Source organism: Sebastes fasciatus, chromosome 9 (genome assembly GCF_043250625.1).
Source record: "Sebastes fasciatus isolate fSebFas1 chromosome 9, fSebFas1.pri, whole genome shotgun sequence".
In the NCBI taxonomy this organism is placed as follows: domain Eukaryota; kingdom Metazoa; phylum Chordata; class Actinopteri; order Perciformes; family Sebastidae; genus Sebastes; species Sebastes fasciatus.
The window spans coordinates 19,473,374-19,485,729 of NC_133803.1; the positions used below are offsets into that span (position 1 = coordinate 19,473,374).

Sequence of the window (12,356 nt, forward strand, 5' to 3'; positions counted from 1 at the left end):
AGCCACATGTGGGTCAAACTCATGTTATCATGAACACAATGAACAAACCGAGAAAGCATGAACCATGAGGGGAAATATTTACTGAAGGCACAACATACATTCACAACACAAAACACATGACTGGCATATTTTAATAGCTGTTTATAACATCATGTGTCATGTATAAGGCGTTTTAGTATCATGTGATCCCTGTAGATGTCCCTTGAGTGGACTGAAATACAGTATTTCTCACTAATGTCAGGCAACTTCAGTAGCAGCTGCCATAAACTAAAATATCAGTGCAAAATAAAAACAAGTAAAACTAAATAAAGGTCAGCTGCTTGACTTCAACTAAAGAAAAAATGTGTGATATATATAAACATCTATCTTAAATTTTAGTATCAAATTCCAAAACAAAAAAACATTGACATTACATCAGGTCTGTACTGCCATCTACCAGTGTAAGAATGAAACTACAAATCAACACTGAGGTAATTATTTTCTGTTAAAAACTCTTTGTAAAATCAGGACAAAATGGAAACATAAGTGCAGAATGATTAATCAAGAGAAACTAGGCATTACAGTGACAGACTTCTTCAGATTTCTTCTTCTATGTTTTGTGTTCCTCAGCAAAACAGCTTTTAGTGAGATTTTGAAATAATGAGACCAGTGAAATTATTGTTAGTAATTCAGCTGACATTCATACAGACAGCAAAAATAAAATCCAAAATCAACTTGCAACAACGCACATTACAGCTAGTGATTTTTGTCATGCACAGACTCATGCTGTTTTTACACTGCTTCATACTGTAGGTTTGCATAGTTTCTAAAAATCCAGCCGGGAGACACTTGGCTTGATTGGACTTTGGTTCCCGTTATACAGCTATTTTACTATATGTGCGCTGAGGTGGGATGTGTTAAAGGATCAACAGGTCGCTAAGGCTGAGGGGTCTTAATGGCAATTTTCAGGCGCTGTGCCTTTGCTCTATACCCTCCTCCGGTGAAGACGGCCCTCTTCAACCACACATCGTGAGGTAAAGCCACTGGCAATATGAGATATAAGGTTAGATGAACAGCAACGGTTGACAAAATGTATTGAGATCTTCTATTTAAACAGAACTCACCTCTGTGACATTCATCTCAGCCTCTCCTGATCCCTCCTTGTCGAACTGCTGGAAAGACCCTGTTAAAAGTTTCACAATTAAAACTTCATAATCTGCAAACATACAGTGTAAATTCAGAATAACATGTATCACAATGATACTCACTAAACATGGCTTCAAGCTTGACCAAGCAGCAGATGAAGTTGTCAAAGTCAACCATCTCGTTTTCTGCATACCGGGCTACCAGAATCTGGTTCAGTCTGTTATTCAGTTTAAAACCTACACAGGACGACAATAAAAATAAAAGTGTTCTCATCTGTGAGTGTTTGTACAGTAGATACTTGTAGAAATGATAATCAAGAGCATTATATACCTGCCGCCTCAACAGCAATGCGCATCTCATATGAGCTCATGGCCCCTGATTTGTCGATGTCAAAATCTCTAAAAATGACCTGGAAGACGGAGAAAAAAAAATGAAAATAGAAATACAGATAATCGTACTGTTCCTTTGACCTTATTATTTTATTAATTCTTACCAGCCACTTTCGGATCTTGTTCCAGAGGATCTGAAACTCCACCAGTCCTAAACGGGCACTACCATCCTTCTGGCACACATGGTGTCAAGGGGTGAAACCACACATAAACAATCACTGACATGCTTGTGATGGAAATGCAATCGTCTCTCATTATAGGAGAGCAGCTGATTTTAAGTGGCAACGACAATGCTTAAATGCATGTTTTTTTAATTTTCGTTTCTAATAAAAATCAATGTAATTCAGTTTTTGATCCATTCATGCCTGATAACTCAAGAGGATACGTCCATCAGGTTGACCATGGTCCTGCATGACTCCACACTGAAGCCGTCAGTCTTCAGATCTTTGTCTGAAATAACAAAAAAACTCATCAGAGGCTTGTAAGAGAGGTAGTCCAGGAAATGGATGGTGTAACCTACACTCAGGAGCGGAATCTAACACACTAGTGGGAGATGTATTACTAATATGTAAATTTTCCAGTAGCTATGAATTGCTAACTAAAAATAAAATAGGAAACTCACGCCGGGAGACGACTCTGTTTAGAATGGTCCGAAGCTCGTGAATGGAGATCTCCATGTCCTGGAAAAGCACAGATGACAAGAAAAGAGAATTTGCACGTCTTTAGTTGAAATAAAAACAATTTGTCTTCACCGTAACAATGTGTTGTGTGATGTTTTAAGCTTTAGATATGATCTAAAATGCCATAATAAAAATACAAATGCAAACAAAGATGCAGAACAGCATCTGTTCTTCAGAACTTACCTCTCCTGCTAGCTGGGTGAACATGGACTTAAAGGAGTCATCAATGTCGTCTTCAGTTACTTCATCCTGTAGAAAAACCACAAATATAAAAAGGCATCGTTTTATGATCAGGGTTCTAGTCATTTCCTGCTATTCATATAGTAGAGTATGTAACATTTCTGTTTTAGTCACGTCTCAGTGATACGTACGTCCTCTCCTAAATCGGCAGAGATTTCATCATCCAGTTCTCTGCAACGGGACAAAAATATATAAGCATGAGATTTAAATTTCCACAAATTACAAATACACAAACCGACATTAAAATAAAAGACACATACTCTGTTTCTGATTGTTTCTCAGTGAAGACTCGGAGGACAAAGTCAGCCTCCTTACTGGGCTCGAAGGTGGAGGGGACGATGAGGTACTCTCCGGGGGGCAGACGGAGACGCGTGCTCACCTCCCGCAGGTTGATGAAGGTCTCCGAGCGAGCGCACGATGAGTGGTTCAAAAAGAAGTTTTTCTTCAAGTGGACATTCTGGCAGCCTCTGTACTAAGGGCAGCAGGAAACAATACGAGGGTTGAGATGCATGTGCATGTTTTTAGGTCCATTTAATTGAAATCATGTATATTTTCCACTATTCCAATCATTTAAAGCATAACACAGTTAATTCTTTAAGATTTAAAACTTACTTGGAAAATAGCTCATCCATTATAATGAACAACAAGACTGCTTTTATTGTTGTCAAATTTACAATGTAGCATTTTGATAATGCAGTTAAATATGTGGATTGATTTAACAAGATAATGATGGATGTGATGGATTGAATATGTCAATCAAGTTGTCAAGTTTCTGTAAGCTGATTTTCATACAATGAATGTGATGTACAGAAACCAATGGCTACCTGGAATGGAGGGAAAATGCTTTTAAAAACTAAAACATGATCAGCAGTACTGTAAAATATACATTTGGTTATATAAACAGTGGTAGTATTGATGCTCTGCTTACCTCTTCTGGAATCTGCACAAGAGAAGATAAGGGAAAAAAACAAAGATGAGCTGAGGCAACATTTTTAAAATAATGTAAACATGTGAATAAACCATGAGAAGGGCAAAGGGATAATACTGATACTGCAACCCGCTCACCTCATAAAGAGCAAAGCCAATGGTGTGCATGTCCTGACCATGGTGCCGATATCTGCGGCGGTCCTTCTGCATGAGAGCTACTAAAAAACTGCACGCCACCTCATTGTCCTCTGGGTCATCGTCCTCCTCCAGCAGCGTGATCTTGTACTGAGGGTTGATCCAAAACGTGTCTGTGCAGAAGGTGCATTTGTGTTAGCCTGTTTCACAGTCTGTGACTCATCTATGTCAGCAGACTTTACATGAAAGGTGTATGGTTGGGACTCACTGGGATTGTTCCTGCAGCCTCCAGCGGTGCTGCCTCTCCTCCAGGTGCCGTAGAAGTTCGTGGTGTTCCAGTGGCCGAGGCTATCCTCGCTCAGAGCGTCCGCGGTCAAGTTACAGATCTCTAGCCGATTAAACTGCCTCTTGAATTCACTGAAGGTCATCCTGGAAGATTAAAATAAAACGTTTTGGGTCAGAAATCTGAATGCAACTTTTGTAAAAGAATAGTTCTGGGAAATACGCTCAGTCGCTTTCTTGCCGAGAGTTAGGTGAGAAGATTGATTCCACTCTTGTGTCTGTGATATGCAAGAACCACTCGTAGGAACAGATTTGTTCTTAAGTGGCTTGTATGAGTGATTTAGGAGAACTTGTCGCATTCACTAATTTTCCTGTATTTTGAATCGTCTCTTAGGTATGAACACAATTTACAAGTGGCCTAGACCTGTTGTAGGAGTCATGTACAATTAATCTGCTGTTATCCAATCCTAAGTTTGTTATCCAAACATAGTTTTTTACTTATGGATAGTATATTTCATTACTTTGAAGCAATTCTGAGTTTGAAAATCCGATATAAATCACACCTCATAATTATGTTGACATTATCCTGTTTGACTCTGCTATTCAAATTATAATTTAATTCTAAATGTATTCATATACATATCATCATTGCTTTAAATTGGCAATTGATGCTACTGTATAACGCCACAATATCAATATAAATATGTCAAATTGAAAAGCGACTTAAACTACGCACTAATTGAAGGTTAATTTGTCTCTGTATATAATAAGGTCAACAGGAAGTGTAACCAGCGAGTCATGGTTGATTTACTTCTTTTGGATGCATTAGCGTGTCAGGCTCTTGGAAGAGAGCGTGTCTTTAGACAGCTTGCTGATATATTGTGGCAGAGACAGATGAATGGGGCAGGATGTGTAGCATTATATGGTATCACTGGGTGTTAATTATGTTATTTTACAATTCTCATGAAAGCACGCTCATTTTTGCACAGGTGGCATTTGTCATGTTTACGCAGGTCATTAACAGTTATCTAAAGTTAGGAGCGTTTGCTGAATCTGACGCGGCACACTCGTACGAGCCCACGGTACGAAAAAAAAAGTCAAGAATACAAAAATGTTCTTGTACGAGACCCAATCTTCTCATGAAACTCTCTGCACAAAAGTGAATAAGCGTCTTTCCCAAAATGTCGGACTAGTCCTTTAAAATACCTGCAGTACATAAAATTGCCATACAGTACTACGGCATCTAGGAACATCTTACCAAAACTCCCCGTCTTCCATCTTCAGATGCAGGTCTTCTCGTTCAGAAGGGTCAACCTCATCCCATTCAGAAGAACTACACACAACAAGACAAATAGAGCGGAGTAAACATTCAGATATGACACTCATTGAAGAATACCAAACAAAACACACACAGGGATATTTATTATCTCACTTGTCACTCCAGGCACCAGTCCACTCCACCTGACCCCATGGGTTGCGTATTCGGATTAGGCGCTCCATGTTGCCGCGGAAATCAACCTACATAACACACGGAGTGACGGGAAACTTAGGACCATTGAGGGGAGAAACCCCAAGTGAATAGAATAAACATGTTTAACTAATAGATATCACCATGAAACATACCCAGTTCACTATTTACATTAAGAAAATTATTTTCATAATATGTTTTCTGAAATTTTATGTTTAAATATGCAAATGAGGAATTATCATATGTGCTAATTTGCATACATTTCCAGAACAGAAATCTGAACATTGGATAAAGCCAGGTTCAAAATTCTTGTTTCGTTTTGTTGACATATTAGAGTCAAAGATTTTTGCAGAGGGAATTTTGGATATCTCTTTTTACACTCCATTAATCAGCCATAAAAAATTAATTTTCGCCATGTTTTTAGGAATAAAATGTTCAATAAATCAGGATATGAATGATATATGAACAAACCCCTCGGTAGAAACCTTCAGAATATAGATAGGAATGAAACTGGGAAGTTTGGTGTATGTAAGTGCTACTGAAGTGGAGATTTCTGGCTTGGAGTCTGAGAGAAAACTTTTGAGAAAACAGCCTTTAAAGATATGGATTGTAAAATTCCATAAATTACAAAAACTAATAGATATCATCATGAAACTTCCCCAGTTGATAAATTACATTAAGGCAATTCTTTTTTGCATTACAAGTCTTCTGAAATTGTATGTTTAAATATGCAAATGAGGCATTATCTAATGATAACTTTAGGTGAATTTAGGAGAAATCTAAAGACACAAATAGACAAAGTAGTAAAATAAACACCTAAATGTGTATTTTGGATGTTTCCTTTCCACTAGTCTGAAAGAAGACATGTTATGGAAGCAAAATCTCAAAATTGATCAGTGTATAAATACAATGTTTTTGCCTGGGGTGTCTCGTCTTAATCATTCATAATGGTGACCGATTGAAAACAACAGAGTCATACACAGACAGACCTCCTTCAGTCCAGTGACGGAGTAGGCGTGGCCCTTCACAAGCTTCTTGAATGTAACAGCCTCCATGTCGAAGGCACTTGTGATCTGTATTAATATGGAAACATGATTACTGCAGCTGAGTATGAAATGTCTGGCACAGGAATAAACACAAATGCTTTTAATGTTATTGGCTCCTTCAAGATGGCGCAGCATTGATCTGCGTGTCCTGGTGGCGTGCCAGCAACGTGTTCAGCACTTACATCGATGGAGCAGCCCAGCAGAGAGCCTCTATCCAGGGCTTTGCTTATTATCCAGTGCAGATCTTTTGGGGCACTGCGGAGCTCGTACATCTCAGACACGCCGCCCGTGAAGTCCTCGAAGCCTTCGGTGGTGCTTCCTCCAGACAGAGCCTCATAGGAGCCATTGAGCCTGACGCCGCACAATTAAAAACCACACATCAACAGCAGCACTTCACAAAGTGATTTACAACTTCCTACTAAATACATAGTGAATAATTTAACAACTGGGCCGGCTCTTTCAATACCTACTTGGCGTATGCCTTCTCCAGGAGTGCACTCCAGAACTCATTGCCTTCAGCAGAATGGACAAACATGAGCTCGCCGTCTTTGACAGGCAGCCTGTCATCTATCACGACGTCCACCCATTCGCCGAACTGCCAGAACTGCAACGCAGAGCAATAATCAGCAACTCCATCAATCTATACTGCTTGCCTTTACACTTGATAGAAAGTGCAGAAGCGTAGAAGATGATCTCAAAGTACCTGAAAGTGGAAGATTCCAGCGTAGTCGTCTTGGAAGGACTGCCCATGTGGGACCACCCGATGAAGGAGCCTCTCGTTCAGGGTGAGAGAGCCGATGGCTGCTAAGAGCCAGCAGTCACCTGCAAGTGAAAAGAAGCATTTAGCAACCTTTATCGAATTGTTTTCAGGAGAGATTCAACATTGACAACAACAACAAGGGCTCACCCAGCGCTCCCTGACAGATGTCCGTTCTGGTGGCGCCGCCCACAATGAACTGAGGGTCATCTGTCATTTCCTGTTGAGAAATTAAACGTCTGAGTGAAGACAATCAAATAAATCTTATAATTCAGACTAGTCAACACATTTTACGGACTACTTTAACTTCTTCCACTCCACCCCTCTTTACCATAGACCCTTTTTTGTCTTTTTTAGGGGGGGTTAGGGTGTCTTTAGGGGGAGATAGCAGGTCAACAGTAGATGTCACATGGACGTGGTGTACATCATGTGGAAGCTGGGAACCTGAAGATCAAGTGTCATGTTGTTTTAGTCATAAATCAAAAATAAAAAAATAATGAATTAATTAAAATGAATTGTTAAAGTGTATAAGGGTTTAGAACATTATGATAGAAGTATATGATGGTCATACCCATGCTCTATTATGTCTCAAAGTTGGTGCAGCAATGTTTGGGTTGATATCATTTGTTACACAGATTTGGTGCTAAATTCACCACTTGAGAATTGGTAATAATGATCAATAATCCCTCCAAAATACCACATTAAGATACCAAGACCTTGAGGAACACCATAAAACAATCCATGCGGTGATTTGGTATCAAAAACATTTGACATTTGGAAATTTCTGCAAGAATTTCATTTTTTGGCGATTGAATGGCGAGCACTTCTGTTCTGGAAACTGCTCAGAAACCCCTCATTGCCCTTATGAGGATTTTTGATCCAAACCTGTGCTGCTACAGCCTCTGAAAGACAGTAAAGTCTGCACCCTCAAGGAATGGAAGAGGTTAAAGGCGACATCTTTCAAACTATCACTGTTCTTGCATCTACGCGTCAACTTCCTGCGCTATAAACAAATGTCAGAGCGAGGGAGTGGTCAGGGAATGCCATGCGATGCCAACAGCTGCAGTGGTCTGAGAGGTTCCTGTCCCTGCTTGTCCTATTCTGTCTGAGTCTGCAGACGTGAATGTGCAGACGTGAAATAACACAGTGTCATATGATAGGTTTGTTTATATGATATGTTTCTCTGTCAGAACAACATGCCTGTTGAGAAATATTACATGAGAGGCAATCCAAAGAATGATGAGTGAAGTATTGCCACTTAATGTCCATCTGTACATGGGTGTATAAAAAGTGTATTGGTTATCTTGTGTCCTACTATCAGTTTTATGCATAAGTGACTAACCGTGGGCCTCGTCCACTCCACATCCATAGTTTTGGCGGAATGGGGGGCGAGCTCCTTGAAGCCCAGGGACGGAGGCTCGGCGGGGAAGCAGGGGTCTTCAAACAGGCAGCCGGACTCCACACATTCCTGCTTCAGGGCCTCGTAGTCCTGGTTGGAGAAGGGCACGGCCTGCTCCTTGGAGCCCATGCCTTCTGCCCGCAGCCTGTTGGCCTGTATGGCTGCACATATCCCTCCGGTTGGATCCATTCTGGTGCGTGAGATAAAAATATGGAGCTGCGTGAGTATGCACGGTACTGTCTATAAATAGCATGAAGCAAATCGGCGGCACACTCTTGTCTAAGGGTTACAAGCACAGCAATCAGGTGTGGGAGCGTGTGGAGAAAAATAATGTTCATGCTAGTGATAAAGATTGATTTTTCTTTTCTGGTTCAACTAATTAGTCTGACCCCATATGGATTTTCTACATTATGCTGTTAGCCTAAAAGCACAAAGCTGAATATTTTGGGAAATTACAACAAAAAGCAAAGGCCATTGAGGAAACTGATGTCCGTCAGGTCCTTGATATTCTATTTAGATTCAATATGTTTGAGGTCAACAAAATAATGATAAATATTGGGTATTTTCCCCAAAATTTTGTCCCAACATCAAGGAGAAGACTTGGTAACACTTCATTTTACAGGTCCGCAAATTTCATGGTAATTAGGTGATAATTAGCAAGTAGCCTATTTGAAATTTCTTTGGAATTACTGCCAAATTACCCCAAAATTTACCTCACAATTTATTGAAAATTACTTTATTATAAACATTATTTAATAATTATATGCTAAAATAGCATATAATCGTTAAAATAGGGCCCTTAAGCTTGAGAAGCGGCTGTGTGCTGCTCTTCATCAGAGGTGGAAAACCAAAACTAATAGAAGACACTTCTGATCAGGCACAAATCTCACCACTTATTGTCTACACAAATGTAAGCTGGTAGCTTATGTCATGATTCAGGGAGTTTATTTAAGAAATTCCAAAGAAGTTATTTGTTAATTATTATCTATTTATCAGCAGACATGCAAATAAAGCATATCAATTAACAATGTATTCTTTTCCTGGAAATGTATTAAATAAATGACCAGCTATTGGGAAATAGCGGAATATAATTATTAAATAATGTTTATTATAAAGTAATTTTCGATACATTTGGAGGTAAATATTGGGGTAATTTGACAGTGATTCCAAAGAAATTTCAGATAATGTCCTGGTAAAGCCCAGCAAAAGGCAAATACTGCAAATAATAGTTGTCATGTGAAATCAAAGTAAACGTGCTGCTGTGGAAACTAAAGTTAGAAGCCGACATAAGTTCAGCAGAGAATTAATACACATACAGAAGTTATGAACAGTAGAAAAGCGACTACTGAGCAATGTGAGACAAGACACCACTTCAAACACAACAAACCCAGGAATAACATAATAACTTAGAAATGTCATACCTTGTCTGTATTTGCAGGCTGAGAGGGAGAATGAGACAAAACACAGAGAGAGAGAGAGAGAGAAGGTTATTCACTCAAGTTTTGGCACTTGGAAAGATAAAGTGCTCTCTTCATGGTATAATTTGGATTGCACTGCAGAAGCCTGCCGTAGCCCTAATGGATTTTAGTGTTTACCACTCAGTGGGGGGGCCTTTTCCTCCTCCCTGAATGCACCGTCTGGCTTTATGTGCCGGAAAATTTCACAACTTTCAGACACGTCTCCAGGGACGACATAAAAGCTTTGCAAGTTAGAAAAACATCATGTCAAGAAGCTAGCCGTTAGATTCAAAGTTGTTACTATCCCTTTCTGAATCAGTGTGAGAAAAAACTGGGACATTGAATGATCTTTTAAAGCCTACCGCTCCACTGGACAGGAATACTAATGAGCTCAGTTAACAGTTAAGTAAGAGGGGAAAACTGGGATAGAGCTGGTGAGGGACTGGGATATCCATGAGAAAAAAATTACTGAGTTGGAACACATCAAACATTTCTTCATGTAGACCATTAAGCATACCTGCTACAGTTACATATCAGATATTGCTGGATTCAGTACAGCTATACCATTCCAGCAAACCCTGATTTATTTAAAACAATCATAATTCATTATTTATTTTTTTTGTTGTTTTTGTTTTTTTTCTCACTCTTTACCCTGAAGGAGTCTCCTGTTTTGCTTATATTGCGGTCGTCTGGCAGCTCTGCAGTTGTTTTTGACACGTACCCTCAACTTTTTTTTTTTTTTCTGTTATTTTGTATAAGGGTACTGGGTGTTTCACTTCTTGTGTGTGTCTACTGTAAAAAAAAAAGTCGAAAATAAAATATATATATATATAAAAAAACATTCATGATAGACCTGCATATTTGATATTTCCGTTACTTGTACGTATGTATTTGAAGTACTGTATTTCCTCAATGCATAAATATACGCACACTCTGTTTCTTCACACGTGCAGAGGAACACTCTGCCCACTATCACACCAAATTTGGGATCAATCAGAGCTTGTATTATGAAATTACATGAGTTTAGGTGTATCATCTCCCATTCGGCCTGGCTTTATTTTGCATTTCTTTTATTTACAGGGTGTGTCACAAAATCTGTCAATTTAACCACTTTTTGGGGGTCTATATTTCTATAATGAGTAAGAGAAAAGCTCTGTTCACAGAAAACTCTGCTGCATTAATCATGTTCAAATGTAATCCTGTAAAATGTAGTTTATGGTGAGAAACTTGAATAAATCCAGTTGTTTGAAGGAGATGTTTTCACAAAAATATAAAATAGATATTAGAGAGGGAATTATGACCTGATTAACTTCCTAACACTAGCTCTAAGCAGATTATTATATATAATTAGAACTACTAATACCAAGATTTTTGTTGGGGTGTGTCGCAATATCTGTAAAATGTAACCACTTTTTGGGGGTCTTCCCTCTCTAGCCTATTTCTATAATGAGTAAGAGAAATGCTCTGCTCACAAAAAAACTCTGCTGCATTAATCAAGTTCAAATGCAATCCTGTAAAATGTAGTTTTACAGGATTACATTACAAAAATAAGGATGTGTAGTTGTGCAAAAAAGGCTTTTGATAGAAACAATTCTGCAGGACAAGGACATTGTTTACAGGAGGGACACCCCCCTGACCCTGAGGCCCCTCATGCCCTCAGAGTCTGCAGGAATGTCCCCCTGCTCTGTCTAACAGCTACACAGAGAGAGAGACACACTACTGCTGGTAATGACCAAAAGGATATCTCTATCTGACAGAGAAAAGCTGATCCAGGCATTCCTGTCATGATGATGTCATCTATAGGACTTTAACCTAAACAATGCACTAAAACAACCAGCAGCCTCTCTGTCTCTGTCAAAACACACACTGGGGTGAAAAAAACAAGACAGTAAATGATGCTGGCTGCTTTGTGAATTCCTCTTACTATCAAAAAAGCCACAGCATGTGAGGCATGTAATGCAGATTGTTTACAGCACCTGTTCACTAGTACAAGTAGGCCTGTCTTTTTTTTTTTTATGTGCAGCCAGCTGCTTCAAACATTTCTGACTACAATACAATTTTTTTTTTTACAATCATCCACATTGCTGGATGTCATAATTAAATCTCAATATAGGAGCTGTTGACTGTGTTGTTTATTATTAGCTCTACAGCAGTATATATTAAAATAAACAAACCGCACGGTGGCCTAGGCTATAATAAAACCCCCCTTGAGGCACCGTTAATCTCTAACTGGCTATATAATGACACAATCAGAGAAATAAACAAGACGACTACACTCACCGCTGCTTTAAAGGCAACTTTCCTTCAAAATGGATCGGGTAGAGCTAATGGAGTAAATCTGTTTAAAGGGGGCTTTGGTAGCCAGCAGGAGAAGCAGGTCCAGGTCCAGCCCTCTCAGCTGCACACACACACACACTGCTGCAGGAATCAGAGCAGACCCGCCTCCTGCAG

General features: G+C 39.3%; 1 protein-coding gene across 1 annotated transcript in view; it reads right to left on the minus strand.

Annotated features, from left to right (window-relative positions):
* Positions 1 to 60: 60 nt before the first annotated feature.
* The window catches only part of capn1a (calpain 1, (mu/I) large subunit a), a 25,000-nt gene continuing 12,704 nt past the window's right edge, over positions 61 to 12,356 (minus strand). The window contains exons 2-24 of the mRNA XM_074646506.1: positions 12,186 to 12,303; positions 9,870 to 9,887; positions 8,392 to 8,638; positions 7,200 to 7,269; positions 6,996 to 7,114; positions 6,763 to 6,896; positions 6,475 to 6,643; positions 6,236 to 6,319; positions 5,211 to 5,296; positions 5,037 to 5,111; positions 3,765 to 3,925; positions 3,500 to 3,669; positions 3,363 to 3,374; positions 2,695 to 2,906; positions 2,566 to 2,605; positions 2,378 to 2,443; positions 2,137 to 2,194; positions 1,900 to 1,964; positions 1,619 to 1,687; positions 1,456 to 1,534; positions 1,248 to 1,361; positions 1,104 to 1,162; positions 61 to 1,022 (exon numbers count right to left, since the gene is read on the minus strand). Coding sequence (XP_074502607.1) covers positions 996 to 1,022; positions 1,104 to 1,162; positions 1,248 to 1,361; positions 1,456 to 1,534; positions 1,619 to 1,687; positions 1,900 to 1,964; positions 2,137 to 2,194; positions 2,378 to 2,443; positions 2,566 to 2,605; positions 2,695 to 2,906; positions 3,363 to 3,374; positions 3,500 to 3,669; positions 3,765 to 3,925; positions 5,037 to 5,111; positions 5,211 to 5,296; positions 6,236 to 6,319; positions 6,475 to 6,643; positions 6,763 to 6,896; positions 6,996 to 7,114; positions 7,200 to 7,269; positions 8,392 to 8,637 — 2,115 coding nt within the window. The 5' untranslated portion in view covers position 8,638; positions 9,870 to 9,887; positions 12,186 to 12,303 and the 3' untranslated portion in view covers positions 61 to 995. The remainder of the gene's footprint in view (positions 1,023 to 1,103; positions 1,163 to 1,247; positions 1,362 to 1,455; positions 1,535 to 1,618; positions 1,688 to 1,899; positions 1,965 to 2,136; positions 2,195 to 2,377; positions 2,444 to 2,565; positions 2,606 to 2,694; positions 2,907 to 3,362; positions 3,375 to 3,499; positions 3,670 to 3,764; positions 3,926 to 5,036; positions 5,112 to 5,210; positions 5,297 to 6,235; positions 6,320 to 6,474; positions 6,644 to 6,762; positions 6,897 to 6,995; positions 7,115 to 7,199; positions 7,270 to 8,391; positions 8,639 to 9,869; positions 9,888 to 12,185; positions 12,304 to 12,356) is intronic.